The sequence below is a fragment of the Condylura cristata genome, unplaced genomic scaffold, assembly GCF_000260355.1.
Source record: "Condylura cristata isolate star-nosed mole 26May11 unplaced genomic scaffold, ConCri1.0 scaffold00006, whole genome shotgun sequence".
Classification (NCBI taxonomy): domain Eukaryota; kingdom Metazoa; phylum Chordata; class Mammalia; order Eulipotyphla; family Talpidae; genus Condylura; species Condylura cristata.
The window spans coordinates 63,608,050-63,624,289 of record NW_004567107.1 but is presented as its reverse complement, the minus strand read 5'-3'; the positions used below and the strand labels follow the sequence as shown (position 1 = coordinate 63,624,289).

At 48.3% G+C, this 16,240-nt stretch overlaps 1 protein-coding gene across 1 annotated transcript in view; it reads left to right on the top strand.

Annotated features, from left to right (window-relative positions):
* Positions 1-9,706: 9,706 nt before the first annotated feature.
* Positions 9,707-16,240, top strand: part of AQP7 (aquaporin 7) — a 12,819-nt gene continuing 6,285 nt past the window's right edge. Inside the window, exons 1-2 of the mRNA XM_012721292.1 lie at positions 9,707-9,748; positions 11,778-12,010. Coding sequence (XP_012576746.1) covers positions 11,927-12,010 — 84 coding nt within the window. The 5' untranslated portion in view covers positions 9,707-9,748; positions 11,778-11,926. The remainder of the gene's footprint in view (positions 9,749-11,777; positions 12,011-16,240) is intronic.

The following is a 16,240-nucleotide window of genomic DNA, read 5'->3' as shown; positions in this document are numbered from 1 at the left end:
CGACTAGATAAGAACATGTTCATGTATTTTGGAAATGAATACTGAAAAATCTGGAAATAAAATAACTGGACTTCGTTTTAAAGTTCTTTAAAGCCCTCCCTGGTGGAGCAGTGAGTTAGGACGCAGCACTGCAAGCTGGCCACAGCTGCTTGGGTGCAAGTTCGACCCCCGACCTGGAGGTGTCCCACATGGCACAGCAGACCTCTCCTGTCTCGCCTACTGCTCCCCTCAGCAACTTCATAGATCTGTCTACTCTGCTCCTTGCTTTGTTTCTGGTGACTCCTCTCATCCCTCATCTCTGGCCTATATCCCATTTCTGTATGCATTAATAAATAAATCTTTTTAAAAATCCTTTTAAAAGAAAAAAGATCAGTGAAGTAGAATGTCAAAAGTTGATGATTTTTGAATCGGGGGTTTGTTTTCTACTTTTGTGCATATATGAACTTTTCATTTTAAAATATGTTAGAAGGATATGGAGCCTGCCTCCGGTGTTGCCCTTGGACATCTCTGGGGTTGTCCTCATGGCTGGGAACCCATTTCTGCCCACTCCATCTCCTTGTACCAGTTCCTTGGATGTCTGTGAAACTGGTGGGTCAGTTTAGGACAGAAGAATAATACACCACCTCCAAGAGGGATGCCAGGCCCTCTGTGTCAGCCTGACCAGGGCGTACCCCTTTCCAAATCCACTTACACTCAAGTGTCCCTGCCTCTGTCCTCATCTCTCCTGTTATGCTAAGCCAGGCGGCCAGAGGATGAGCTCTTGAGTTGGCTCAGGAAGATGAATTGTTCATTGGTGGGCTGGGGAGGTGGGGAAGTAACCCAAGTGCAGAGGCACAGAAACAATGCCTGGTGGTCAAGGGCTACCAGGCCATGCTGGGCTCTTCCTGTGTGTGGCGTGGAGGAAGTATTGGAGGAGTTCAAGTTGGAGAGACATGTGGGACGGATAATGGATGAGGGAGGACTGCATACTGGGGATGAATGAGGAAACTCCTGGAGATAGGACAGATTTCGGGTCTGGAGAGGGGGTGGAACTGAGGCAGTAGCAGGAGGGAGTATGAACAGGAAGGACTTTAGGGCACACTGAAGGCCCAGACAGTGGGGTGCTGAGTAGAGGAGGGGAGGGCAACAGAGAAGTGGTTACATGAAGACCATTCTTCCAGATGGACCTTCAGGAAGTAGACAGGTTTGAGGGGAAGTTTGGGTGAGGTTGGGTTGGAGCAGATGATGGTAGGCGAGTCACTGCCACATGGGAGGATGAAAGCAGGATGCTGGATCCTGTGTACTGGGGGAGTGGGGTGAGCTGGGAGCTGGCATCAGTTGGGGGGAGGGCAGCATGTGTGTGTGGGGGAAGAGGACAGAGCATGTGCAGGACCAACTTCTTCATTTGACATGTAGACACAGTACACATGACAATGTTCTGTGTTTTGTTTTAAAATAAAATGAGGGGCTCTGCCTGGTGGCACAACGGGTTAAAGCACCATATTATGAAGTTCTCCGAAGCCACTGCAGCACAAGTTCAATCCCCTGCCAGGGAGTTGACCCACATGGCGCAGCAGACCTCTCCTGACCTGCCCGCTGCTCCCCTCAGCAATGTACTTCATAGATCTGCCTGTTCTGCTCCCCACTCTGTCTCTGGTGATTCCTCTCACCCCCACACCTCTGGCCTGTACCCTAGTTCCATAAACATAAATAAATAAATCTTTAAAAATAAAATAAAACGAATTTGTAAGGTGGAAGAAAATGTTTTCACAGGTAATATTAATAGATATCTTTATATTAACAGCCATCCATCTTTTATTTAATTTTCTATGGAGAGGCCCACAAAGGAAAAATGGCAAGGGCTCCGAGAAAGTCAGAATGAGGCCATATGGTGGGCAGAAGACTGCTCCATCCTTGTCTCCCATAAAAAGACGCATCCTCAAGCTGGGCTAGGAGCCAGGACACCTGGGTTTGACTCACCCTGACCCTGGGCTCTACCCAGAGCAGAAGAGACAGTGTCTGCCTGCCTATCCCAGTCTGGCCCAGCCTGCACCCCAGGGCACTGTGGGGCTGTGGGAGGACCTTCCACTGACTCTGGGAGGGGCTGTGGAACCAGTAAGGCCCCACCCTGACTGGGCCCCCGTGTTGCATCAAGCCTTTCTGGCCGAGGCGCAGCACCTATAGGTGCCAGTGCATGTGACCCTGCTCGCACAGACCTGGGCAGAGGTTGCCCTTTGTGCAAATACTGTGTTCCTGGAAAGCTGTGAATCTAATCCCACCTCCCCATGGGCTGGCATTGCCATCTAAAAGTTCCATTCTGGTCCTCCCTGGTGGCACAGGAGTTAAAGGTACAATGCTATCAACAGCCCTTGCAACATGAGCTCAATCCCTGGCCAGGGCCAGGAAGGTGACCCACATGGCGCAGCGGACCTCTCTTGTCTCACCCTCTGCTTCCCTCAGCAGTGTATTTCAATATATTTGCCCGTTCTGCTTCCCACTCTGTGAATCTTCTCATGTCCCCTGCCCTGCTGGCCTACACCCCCGTTCTTGTATGTATAAACAAATAAATCTTTAAAATAAATAAATAAATATTCTGTTCTGGCTGTTGGGGCCCAAGGTAGGCATTTCCTCAGGGGTTTTCCACTCCGTATGTGGAGAGGCCTGAGGATTTGGGTAGAGAGAGAGATAGGAGTGGGAAAGGCATGCCAAGGAACAACTGATAACTGCCCATTTGGAGCAAGTCAATGAGAGCACCCAGTGGGGGTACAGGGCTTCTGTGCCTGCCTCCTTTCTTAGGTTGAGCAGGAAAGTGGAGAGAAAACAACCTTCCTGGTGGGGCTCCTGGGGCTTCCTGCTCCCTGTTCCAGGCCCACAGCCCCTGACTAGATCAGATAGGGCACGTTCCTGCCCACTGACTGGGACCCGGCTGACGCAGGCAGGAAAATATTAACCCAGAGGAATGAACGCATGCTCATGTGTGAAAAATCTGTGTGTGTGAGAGAGAGAGAGAGAGAATGAGTGCACCCAAAGAGAAGTTTGCACATGTAAGACCAGACATAGACATGCATATGAAACACACACACACACACACACACCCCAGCCCTTTCTCATAGCCACTTGTTCACACACAGACACAAATGCTTCTCATACTTGCACATGTCTTCAGTGTCATCTCCCAGCTCCCACTAGGACGAGTCTCCACTAGGAAGCCTTCCCTGATAACTCCAACTCATACTAGAAAGTAGGCCTGAACTCTACCTATGCCTGGTTTCTGATGCCAAATTAGGTAGCCTGACTTGGGCTTTAGAGTGAAGCAGGTCTGGGTTGAGTTGTGTTTCCTTGACTTACAGGATGTTTGCAAAGGCTTGTACCTCTGACTTTGTCTGCCCTAGACCCTGTCCACTCTGTCTTGAAGTCCCAGGTATGACTGAGAAGGAAGGATGAGAGCTTGGGCCCAGGGCAGAGCAGAGTGTCTGGGTCAGCAGTCATCCTGGGACTGCCACTGCTCGTGCCATCTGCCAGCCTAGCTGCCTGGCCCCAGTTCCAGCTGGGTTCTGGAAAAGTGGCTTCCCAGGCAGGGGGTAGGACCTTGATCTGGATGTTGTAGTTCTGAGTGATCTTGGGCAAGTTGCTACCTCACTCTGAATCTCAGTTTCCTTATCTGAAAAAAATGAGTGTGAAAGGAGACACTTCCTTGAGTGAGACTTTAGGATCTTCTCTTTTGAATAGTCTGAGAATCTTCACAGCTTCAGGCATTCATTAAGACCAGGGTTTCTTTTTCATGCGTGTGTTTTTTATTATTTTTTAAATAATATAGTAGTTTATTTTTACACCATCTTGTGCCTTTTTCCATCTCAGTTGTGACCCCCATGGGATTCCCATCACCAGATCACCTGTGTGCCATCACCATAGTCCAGTGCACTCTCCTACCCCATTTTTGATCCCATTCCCAACTCCACCCCCGTAAAATGTCTGTGGTATATAGTTGCTTATTATTATTATTTCCCCGCCACCCCCTGGTCCTTATACTCCTGCTATGAGTGAAACCATTCAGTATTTTTCTTTTTCTTTCTGTATTATTTCACTAAGCATGATCCCTTCCAGCTCCATCCATGTTGCTGCAAAGGCATGTGTTTATCTTTTTTGATCACTGAGTAATATTCCATTGTGTATATGTACCATGTCTTTTTAATCCAGTCATCTACTTTCGGGCACTTGTGTTGATTTCATGACTTTACTATTGTAGATAAAGCAGCAGTAAACATGGGGGTGTAGGTGTCTTTCTGAATTCGTGTTTTTGTGTCTTCTTCTGGGTAGATACCTAGGAGAATACCAGGGTTTCTGAAGGGGCCCACACTGCTCTCCCACTTCTATCCTGCCCTTTCAGCCAGAGAAGCTTCTTCCTTACTCATTAGTACCACAGGATCTGGAGTTCTAGAAAGGATCCCATGGCTTAGAAGAGTCTGGAAGCCACATGTGTAAATAGCAAATTGAGAGAAATTTACATGATAAATCAAATAGGATGTTGGTCAAAACAAAGAGCTTAACAGATTTTTTTTTTTAAGATTTATTTTTACTTATGTATCCAAAAACTGGGGAATAGGTCAGAGGTGTCGGAAATGAGAGGATTCACCAGAGACGGGGCAGGCGGTAGATGGGGGGAGCAGAACAGGTGGATCTACTGAAATACACGACCTAGGGGAGCAGCGGGTGAGACAGGAAAGGTCTGTTGTGCCATGGGAATCAGCTCCCTGGATGGGGATTGAACTCATAGCACAGTGGCTGGTAGCAGCTCGACAGTAGCTGAGCCTTTAACCCTGGTGAGGCCCAGATTCATTTTTTATACATCAAAACTTTTGGGAGTTTTTAGGGAAAGTTCACAGAAATTTTAGCATCTTTTAGAATTTTCTCTTCTTCATTCTGATTCTTTGAATGTTGACGTATTTTTACACCCTTGTGTATACCCCATGCCGTTCATAGCTGAGAAGAGTTGGAGCCCAATTAAAATTGAAGGCAGTTTCGTACTGTACAGTCATAAACACGATGTGAGCGTAGACTGCCGTCATGCCAAGATATGCTCATGAAATGTTTGAGTGAAAAGAGGACTTTATAAGACTTTATAATGTCAGTTTCATTCTACAGACTGTTGAAAAAGTGTGTGTGTGTTTACACAGAGAAAGGATTTGAAAGAAACCTACCAAAATGTTAGTAGTAATTGTCAAGTATAGAAAAGGATTCTTTTGATTTATTTGTATTTTAGGTAACAAAAATTTAAAAGAATAAAAGGAACTGAGGCTTAAAATTTGTCCTCTATTTTGAAAATATTTCCACTGCAATGACAGACATATTTGCTCAGATTGTTTGGCTATGTGTTCATAAATATTTAAATTTTCAGTTAGGTTAAACATTAATGTCCCTAGCCCCCCGTTCACACTGTCAGATTTTTAGTATACTGTTAAGAAATGAGAGGTTGATAAGCAACAGGTTATTTCCAACCTTTCATTAGCAAAAATAACTTGTTACACATAAAGTTAGAATAAGAAAACTAAATTTCCAAAACACTAAATGCTTTCAGATATATCATAGTTTGCAAAAACAAAAACAAAAAACAAACAAATAAAAAAATGCCCGATAGCACACCAAGCATTACCTATTCATTTTCAGCTGATTTATAATTTCAACCAAATTAGATTTTGACTTAATGATCTGCTGCTTCCTTTGGGCCTGTCTGGCAGCAAGAAGAAGCTTCCCTAGACTCTGTCCACTCTGTCCTAGAGTCCTAGGTAGGACTGAGAAGGGGGTAGTGAGAGGCTGAGCTGGATGGAAAGACCGCAAACCCCATCACAAAACTGAGGCAACAGGCCAAGGTTAGGGCCTGAGCCAAGGTTGCACAGTGATTTGATGTCAAGCTGGGATGCAAAGCAGGTCAAGGTGATAGGCCTCTGGAGGGGTCTTCACTCAGCACAGAGCTAAGATAACCAATTACATTGAATTTCCAAGAAGCAATGAGTAATGTTTTAGCATAAGTATGTTGCCAATATTGCAAATACTGCTTCTCAAAAATTCAAATTTCACTGAATTGTTTTGTATTTTATCTAACAACTGCTCAGAGCCTTCCCTGTGAAGACCATGCCCCAGGCGTCCCCCAGCTGCAGTTCCAAAAATCCCCAGGGCTCTGAAGAGCACTAATCTCTGTCTAGATGCAACCCTGACCCAACCACTCACATTCACACCTTCTTGCCACAGTTGAAGTTTCTGGCTCCTCAGCGCCTCCTTCCGTACTATGGCCAACATCCATCCTACCAGCTCATCAAGGCCCCTCCTCCACACTCTCCTCTGGGCCACAGCTGTTCCAAGCTCAGGGTGGCCTCTATGTAGTTAGATGTCTGGATTTCTATCTTGTCTCCCACCTGATCCTCCTTTGTCACCAATCTGGTTTCCAGAATCCTGCCTTGGCCTTTTCGCCTTCCCTCCTCCCTGTCTCCAAGCTTGGCCTGACAATTCACCAACCCTGGTGGTGAATGTTCAGCAGCTGATATCTGCTGTTCTTTCTCCAACTGGACCTCTCTCCCTGGTCCAGGCCCATTTGTCCCTTGCAAGCTGGGCATTCCAAGGCTTCAGGGGTCCTAGATTGTCCACTTTGCTCTTCTCTTTGCTTAGAAACCTTTGAGGACATTTCACAGCTTTGAGATAAAGTCTGGCCTCTTGTCTCTGTAGACAAACTCCTTCATGGTCTGCTCCTGCCCACTTCCCCAGCCCCCTGGATGCCACTCAGGCTTTCCAGATTGTTAGGTTTTCTCACAATCCCATTGTGCTTCCAACAGTCTCAAAACACCACCCCCCACTCACTCCTGCTCACTTTGGAAGACTCAACTTCCATGTCATCTCTTCTGGAAGATTCTCTTCAGGTGGGTTTATCTGCTGCCTAATTTCTCTCCACTTTGTCCATTATATTCTGAGTCACTTCGGATTTTTATTTTTCCCCTCTCTCTTCTTAAGAAACAGATGGGATTGTATTTTCTCTCCCTCTGGATCCCAAGCACCCAGCCCAGTGAGAGACCCCAGGGCTTGGACCCTGAGCCTAATCTGGATCTCACCAACTTGATCCCAGCCCAATCCAACTCTGTCCAAGACCCCAACTGACCTCATCTAAGACCCCAGCTTTTAACCCTGACCTCACCCTGACATTGACATCATGCACAGGGCACAGTTCTCCACTGAAGGAAGAATACAGCATCTTAAGTCTACAGTGGCAGAGTTAGTTCCTTAAGGACTAACAGCCTTCTGACTGCAGCCCATCTCTGCTTCTCATTGCAGAATGGCCTTAGAGCAAGTCAGAGTGGGGACTTGGTCAATGAATTTCCAGATGTCATGCAGTCTCATGGCACCCTCTAGAGGACAGCTCTATTACCAGAGCTGGCTTTGGGCCACTCTCCCCCATAAGGTAATGCCCAGTCTTGGGCGGACTTACTGGCCACCACCCCACCTGGAAGATCCCTTTAGTCTGCAGACCAGCCACCACTCCCTCTTGTCTTAGCTCCTTGTCATCTGTTCAAATCCTAAAATGTCCTAACCTTGGATAACAGCCTCCAAAAGTCCTTTCAGACGGTAGCTGCTCCCTCCCTCTCTTGGTCAGTGATTTCCCACAACCTGAATCTGAGCTCTGTCCTCTGGCTTGGCTTTGGCTCTTGCACAGAGGACTTCTTGGCCTTTCCCAAGTGAAAGCAAGGGATCAAGGTTTCCCCTTCCCTTGATCAGATGGAGAATGAGGCCCAGGCTGCTTCTTCCCCTCTTAAACAAGGCCGTCAGAAGACCAGACCTAGCTTTTTGCCTCCCTCTCAGGCTGGTGTTTCCCTGCAAATACAGTGTATGTATCCTCTTTCCCTTTAGTCTGGGGAGTCCAGGGCTGGAGTTTCCCCGCCCTCCTTCAGAAAGAAGATTCCTTGAGGATTGATCCAGCGTTTGCCTCCAGACTGTCTTCAGAACTTTACACCTTTAGTCCCCATTCTGTGTGGATCTCCCCACAACCAGGGACCAGGGGACTACCTTAGGTCTGAGAGGCTGGGAGGGCTTCTGAACTGGATATCTGGTTTGGAGAACATGTCCATTGGGGCTGTGAGGCCCAGAGTGCCCACTTGAGCGTTCTCTGCCTCTGACCTCATAAGGGCTGCCCAGAATCTGGTTTCCGTGGCGCTGCTGGCAGGAAATAGATGCTATTTTGGGCAGTGTGTCTAGATTTGGCTCAAGCTGCCAAACCCCTGCCCCACTGACCTCTCCCCTGGAGGAGCAAGAGTAGCTCACAGGGCGTCCTGACGAGAGCTCAGAGGCTGTAGACCAGGACACAGGGACAACGGGGTCCCTGCTGGGGATATAACCAGGGTCTGGGACACTGACAAACCAGCCCAGGACCTGCTATAACGAGAAGGTGGACACTGGGAAACAAGATACATTGGCAACGTGAGTGGGGTCCCAGGCAGTGCTGGGAAGTGGCTGCCTGGATCCTGGGCCTGGGAGTGCTGGGTTCTACTGATATATGGGGAGGAGGTGACCAGGGGACTGTCGGGGGAAGCAGCCCCAGCAGGGAGTGTCTATTCTGGTTCAGTTCTGAATTGCTGTGTGACATGGGCATGTCACACTCATTCTGGGCATCTGTGTCCCCTCCTGTAAACTGACTGTGGTAAGGCAGAGACCTGGCAGATGTGCTGGGTTGGGCTGTCAGCAAAGCATGAGCGTGGGGTGAGGAACAACAAAGACCAGTGACATGGAACCAGTGCAGAAGGGGTGCAATGGGGGGCCGCGGGGTGTTTTCTAACACCGCATTCCCTTCCCCTTTCCCCTGGGGTTAGAGACTTTCTGCACTCAGGGTCAGGGCGTGGGTGTGCTGCAGCCAGAAGCAACTGGGGGTAGAGAACGAAAACGTATGGAAGAGGGAATCAAGGGTTCCTTATGTGTTGTCATTTGCAAGAGAAATGGGAACATGGGGGTTTTTGAAATTTGAGAGGGAATTCTGACTTTTTTTAAGGTGGGGATATGGACTAAATAAGTTTTTAAAATTTATGCATACAAGAACTGGGCTGTAGGCCAGAAATTTTGGGGGGGAGGGGAAGGATTCACCAGAGACAGAGTGGGGAGCAGGATAGACTGACTGACAAAGTACACTGCTGAGGGGAGCAGTGCGAGGGTCAGGAGAGGTCTGCTGTGCCATGTGGGTCAGCTTCCTGGTCAGGGGTTCAACTCATGCTACAGTGGCTCATGATAGCTTGATAGAGCTGAGACTTTAATCCCTTCTGCCACCAGGGAGTCCCAGGACTAAATAAGTTTTAAGGGTCTTACTCTGTGCGTGTGCAAGCAGATGCCTGTGCAAAGAGGGGTCCTGGGAAGTCAGTTTAAACAAGAAGGTTGAGGTTAGACTAAAGGCAGGGATAGCTGCATGTGTGAGCGTGGCTGTGGCATCTCCACAGGCTTGTAGGGTTGGGAAAGTCAGGAAAGCCTCTTGAGGGACCTGGTCCCTGGATCAGGGAGTCCTGGAGCTGGCATAAGTAGAGGGGGTTGGACCCCAGGGCTTCTTCCTATTAGCTGAAATAGCTCCATCTTTTGTCCTCTCTCCCTGCCAGTTTGGTTGAAGGGTTGACACTAGCAGGATTTGTTCCTTGGCTTCTCCCCTGGTGGGGGGCCACATTGTGTACCCCCAATCACAATGATATCTCTTTGGCTCCACAGAATTAAGAAGTCTCAAAGACAACATGGCTCAAAAAGAGGGGAAGAAACAGTAAGCACCTCAACATTCCCCTGCCTCAGCATCTCAGTCCCCATACAGTGCACCCCAGTGCACTCCCTCCCTCAGGGTCCGCTCTTTCTCATGGCAGCTGATTCCCTCCCCACCCTCTTGCCCTTCTTCCAGCTCCCCAACTAGCCTATAGGACCTCAGAAAGATGGCCTCTCCCACCTGCACTCACAGCCCAGCACAAGCAGGGCCCTCAAGAGAGGAAAGACTTAGAAAGAACTGCATGAGGTCAAGGGGTGGTCAGTGGGTTCTGCTGCCCTGTTAGTGGTGCTCAAATGAATTGAACTCACTGCTGCTCACTGTCTCAGGCTCGGGTGTCCTTGGGCCGAAACAAAAGTCAAGTCCTTGCAATAGCTAAGGCCTTACCTATGTGGTCCCCTTCTCTGATGCCCCCACACCTCCTCTGTTCTCATCACACCAGTCACATCGACTCCCTTTCCTTTCCTTCATGTACCCAGAGTCTCTCAGTGACTGTTCTTTCGGCCTAAAACACTCTTCCCATCGTTAGCCCCATGCAGCTCCCTCACCTCCTTCAAGTCTTTGTTCAAGAACTACCTTCTCTGTCTTCTCTTTTTTCCTGCAGATCTTTTTAAAGAATTACTTTATTTTTAACTGAGTACTATTTGGGCATCCCCATCAGCACCATAGTGCACCCACCACCATAGTCCCCCACCACAGTCAATTAGTCAATTGTGCCTCTGTCCTTCTTTGTTCTTATGATCTCTCTCACTCACTCCCCTGCTTGGAGCTTCATTTCTGTAGCCAGCCCTCAAGAGTTATTTTTTTTAAGATTTATTTATTTTTGAGATTTTTATTTTTTTATGCATACAGAACTGGAAACAGAGGTGCAGGGGCGGTGAGAGGTTTCACCAGAGACAGAGTGGGAGCAGAACAGGCTGACTGACAAAGTACACTGCTGAGGGGAGCAGCAGGGCAAGGCAGGAGAGGTCTGCTGCGCCATGTGGGTCATCTCTGGGGCCGGGATTGAACTCATGCTGAAGTAGCTTTAGCTTCTCAGTGCTGCGCTACCAGGGAGGACCCTCAAGGGTTAATTTTTTTGCTTGTCATTATCTGACACTTAGTTACTCTCTATTCCACATATTAGTGACACTTCCCAATGTCTATATTTCTCCTTCTGACTTACTTCACTGAGCATGACCCCTTCTAGCTCCACCATGTTGCTGCAAATAGCATGACTTTGTCTTTTTCGGTGCTGAGTAGTATTTCACCCCACCCCTCACATCATCTTGATTCACTCATCTGTTTTGGGTTTGTTTTGAAATTTGGAGTAGATGCCTAGGTGTGGAATTTTTGGGTCAAATGGAAAATCCATTTTTAATATTTCAAGACACTTCCACACTGTTACCATAAGGGCTGGATCAGTTTCCATTCCTATGGAATGATATGATGTATTAGGATTCCCTCTTCTCCAGAACTTGCTGTGTCTAGTCTTTTGATGTGGGCCATTTTCACCTGTGAGATGGTATCTATCTCATTGTGGTCTTGATTTGCATTTCTCCAATAGTAAGTATGGTGAAAATATTTTTAATGGCCTGATTGTAGTCTGACTACTGTCTTTGCCCATTCTTTGACTGGGTTATTTGTTTTGTTTTTGAATGTTTATGAGTTTGTTTTCCTGGGGCAAGGACAGAGCAAGGAGCAGGGTGGGTAAGATAAACCTGGCATTTCAGCCTGAAGGGTGGAGTGGGTTTTTATTATCTATGTCTTGTTTACATTTCTCACTCTCTGCTTACTCTTTGCCCTCTGTAAAGCAGAGAAATTTGGGCCTTGGGTGGAGCTGGGGGTGATGCTGCCATCCTTATCAGGGTGAGTCAGTTGAAGCCGAGCTGATGTTAGCTTCAGGCATCCAGCCAGGGTGTGAGGGGAGGATCATCGGTCTGAAAAAGCACTGAGGCCACACTGAAGGTGTCTGTACCACTCCTCTTCCTCTTTAGCCTCTAGACCCCCATGTGCTTCCTCTAATTTGACCCCTACACCCACCCACCCCTGACAGACAATGGAACCTTTAAGCCACTGTCCCATCTGTCCAGCCATGGGTTGAGAGGCCAATGGTCAGCAAGTGACTTGCTCATTTCTGGGCTTGGCTGCAGCTTCAGGCACCACCATCACCACCATCATCACCACAACAAGATCTTGTCGCCCATGTTAAAAAAAGTGAAAATCATGCGGGAGAGGATGATGGTGCGAATGTTCCTGGCTGAGTTCATAAGCACATACGTGATGATGGTGAGTAGCTGGGAGTTGTGGGATGTGCGGGGTCTGCAGAAGGGGCATAGACCCCAGTGCTTTGGGAAGGTGGGCTCTGGCAGGACAATCCACGACCTCCTCCCCACCACTGACCCTGCATCCCCCACTGTTCAGTCCCTGGCCTTGGAGCTGATGGGGAAACATAACAAGTGTAGAAAAGGAAGGAGAGAGCTCAGTCTTTCTCATCAAGTCTATTTGGGAGAGACCAGGATAATAATATATGGAGGCAGAATGAAACCCTGGACTGGGGCATCACTAGAAATGGAGAGAAGGGAAAGTAAGAGTAAAGAGAGTGAAGAGAACACTGAATGTCTGGCTTTGAGAATTAATCCTGAGGGCAATGGGGAGACACTGAAGGTTTCAAGTAGGGAATGATACAGAAGTAGGTTCTGGGTGCAGGATGGAATCTAAGCAGGATGAGCAAGGCCAGTGGAAGGGGAACCAATTAATGGGCTGTTGCAGTGATGTAGGATAGAGTGTGGTAACTGGGTCCTGATATGGAGAAGAAAGTACATATTTGAAGGGACTGTAGGAGATGGATCAAAGAGAGTACCAGCACAGAAGTGGATTGGAAACCAAGGGGGCCATTCTGGAGCCCAGGGTCCAGTGCAGAGGAGACATTTGGACGTGCCTGGTGAGATGCTGGGGAAGACATCCGGGGGGAGCTGAAGAGGGTGGCTTGGGCTGTGGAAGAGTCAAAAATCATAAGAATATGCATGTTGGTTATAAAACTGTTTCATGAGATGGGGAGAGAGATAGAGAGAGAGGAAGTTAAGTAAGAGCCCTGAAGAATGAAGACTAGTCCAGAAAGGCATCTGGGAAGTTGCAGCCAGAAAGTGGAGGAGAAAGTGGGAGGGTGCCATGTTATAGCAGAGGAGGTGGGGTCCCACCAAGAGGAAGTGAGCAGCAGTATGGGAAGCTTGGGCCGACTAGAGAGGTGAGCACTGACTGCCCTGGGGTGGGCATGTGGACGATGGAACAGAACCCAGACCACATGTCAAGTGGACTGTGACATTTCTTAGAATCTCCCTCTCTCCACCTGCCATGCACCAGCCTCTCTTCCCCAAAGCTGTAGCTGTGCTTGCTTATACCTCCTGGAGGGCCCAGGTCCAGGAAAAGAAGGGACAGCTTCTTGGAAGCGAAGCAGAGATGGTCAGGAGCACTGAAGTGTGGGGGGAGAGAGGCAGTGTGAGTGCGTGGTTGTGTGTGTACATAGGAGTGTAGCTGGCTGTGTGTGTGAGTGTGTGTACGTGTGTATTGAGCCTTGGTGTGAGAGATGCTGATGCTCACGGAGCCCAGGGAACTCTGGACATCCGGTACATTGATTCTGATCTTGTCATGGAGCCATCAGCTGGCTCCGGCAGGTCTGATCTTGGTTTACAGCTTGTATTCTGAGTTATTAAGTGTGCTGCATTAGACCGTTAGGGGTTTTGGAGCTAGGTTTGAAATTTTTTTAGCTGTGTGATCGTCCATGAATCTATTAAATGCTACTTGGTTGGTAAATGGGACACTGGTGTTCAGCTGGCCACCTTCTGTGAAGAAGGCCAAGTGCCCAACACCCAGGGCACAAGTAGGACACCAGTGTTAGTCTCTCTCTTATCAGTGTGACAAGTGCTTTCCACACTGCCGCTGCCTCCACCCTCGCTCCTCCCACCCTCGTGCTCTCCCTCTGTGAGGGCAGATGGCACGTGATTCAGGACAAAGGAGAGCACTTGTGACAGAATATTCCAGCTTTGTGAAGCCTGTTTAATCTTGGAACCGTGGAGGCTTTCGAGTAAACTCCTGAGAAAGGGAAGGTTGTTCTCAGGGAAGCAGGCACAGCCCTAGGCATCGATCCCTCCCTGTCTCCATTTTTCTTCCCCTCACTGAGGTTATTACCGAGACCTACTGCGTGCAGGGCACTCCCAAGCTGAGCTCCTTACTTTTAGCATCTTTCCGAATCCTCCCAACAGCTGGAGGAGGATGCAGGAGGAACTGTTGCTGTCTCCATTTTACAGATGGAGAAACTGAAGCTCTGTGAGACTAAGGCACTTGCCCATGGTCACATTTTTTTTTCCTAAAGATTTTTTTATGCATAAATGGGCACAGGCCAGAGGGGCAGTGAGAGGATTCACCAAAGACACAGTGGGGAGCATAACAGGCAGACTGATGAAATACACTGCTGAGGGGCAAGGCAGGAGAGGTCTGCTGTGCCATATGGGTCACCCCCCACCTAGCTGGGACTGAGCTCACACTGAAGTGGCTGCAGCTAGCTTCATAGTGCTGTGCTTCAACACGTTGCGCCACCAGGGAGGGCCCCACAGTCACATTTTAAGTTAAGATTAAAGCTAATTAGTCTAAAAGAAAAGAAAAGAAAAATCCAGAAAAGTTAAAAAAACATAAAGCTACTCAGTCTAATAACACAGCCTTGACTCCCAACGTCTACGCCCTGTTCCTTAGTTTAGGATTTCTAAGACCCTGGCTTATTAACTACCCCAGCTGAAATGAGGCCCTCAACTCTTCAGTTTTGAGTAGCTCAAGATGCCACTCCAGGCCTCGGTTTCCCTATTGTGTAGTGGGAACAGAAACATTTGCCAAGCAGATTTTCTGTGAACATTAAGGGGAAGTAACACTTGTAAAAGAACTTTATGAGGTTTGAGTTCATACAAAACATGGTATTGTTGTTATTTTTAGTTGTTACTTTCTGTGCCAAGAAGTGGGAGCTTTTCAGTTTGCAGGAAGCCCAATGAATCATCAGGGTGAAGGTTTTTCCAGAAAAGTTAGTGTGACCTTGGGCCCCATTTACCACAGCCAGAAGGAGGGACTGTTCTACTTTGCAACCTCTGGTGTATTGTCTTCAGTGCTGACCTGTGGCTACTGCTAGAGAGGCAGGCTGGACTCCAGGTCGCTAAACAGAGATGGAAGGCACTGGATAACCAACATAGACATGATCCACAGGTAGGACTTATAAATACAGGTCACAGGGGCCAGAGAGTCAGCACAGCGAGGGGGGATGTGGCTAACTGCAGAGTGTGAATCTGTGGCCATGCAGCTGATAACTGGCCAGCATTACCCAAGTTCCTGATTTTTCAAGAGAAGCTGAAACTTCTGGTCATCAAAAACAAGACAGCAAAACAAAACATGTGTGCTGGATGGTTCCGTCCGTGGACTGCTGTTTTGTGACTCGAACACAGGAGATCACAGGTGGCTTAGTCACTAGTCCATTATGTTTAGCATATAGTTGCAAGCACCTACTTGGAAATGGAGACCCTCACTGTCAGACCCTCCCTGCCTGCTCCCACCCCTGTACCTCCTGCCTTCCCCCAAGCTGCAGGCCTTTCCCAGCCCACACCCCAGCTGTTTCTGCCTTCTCTTGCCACAACCTACCTTTGACCATCCGGTTCACCCCTCGACTCCCTTATGTCTGTCCTGGGATTCCTCAGGGACCCTGTGGACCCTGCTCAACTCCCTCTCCTCCAGTTCACTTTTCCTCAGACTCCACCCAAGTGGCTCTCTATTTGCCAATCTCTAAAAAACCACTAAACAGCCTGATCTCCAGCTTGACAGAAAATCATGAGACAGGCTCCTCATGTCTGGCTCCTCACCCACCTGTCTGTCTCAGCACCAAATCTTCCCTCCCTAAGCATTTACATAGCTCCCCTCTCCTTTATGGAGGCCCCTCCACTCCTGTGTGAGGCCTTCTACCCCCCACCCCCACTCAGGCACTTTATCCATCTTTTCCTTGATCCTTTGTCTTCAGTCTTTCCATTGAGAACACAAAACACCCCTCCCTTTACTCCACGAGTCCCTTCATTTATCTCTTGCTTCCTTCTTAAACATATTTTCAGAGATATCTACACTGGTACCTTTCCACTCTGTCTCACACCTGCTCGCCTCCTAATCCCGGGGACCTGTTTCTGTCCCCACGACCTGCTGATACAGTGCTCACAATGTGCACTTGACCCAGAGGCTGCCTGTGACGGGTGGGCCACACCCTCCTTGCCGAACTGCTTCTCCCTGGTGGCCATGGCACATTCTCTCTTTATTCTTTTCTCATTTCAACACCTGCTGCAGCTGGGGTTCCTAAATCCACCCACATGTGGGCTCCAATGTTAACCCTCAGCTACTTTCTCACCCTGCACCCTCTCCTAGGAGCTGTCATCCTTCCTGAAGCTAACAACGGTAGCCCTAAAGTCCACAATTCTTCAGGGTTTTTTTTTTCTTTTTTTT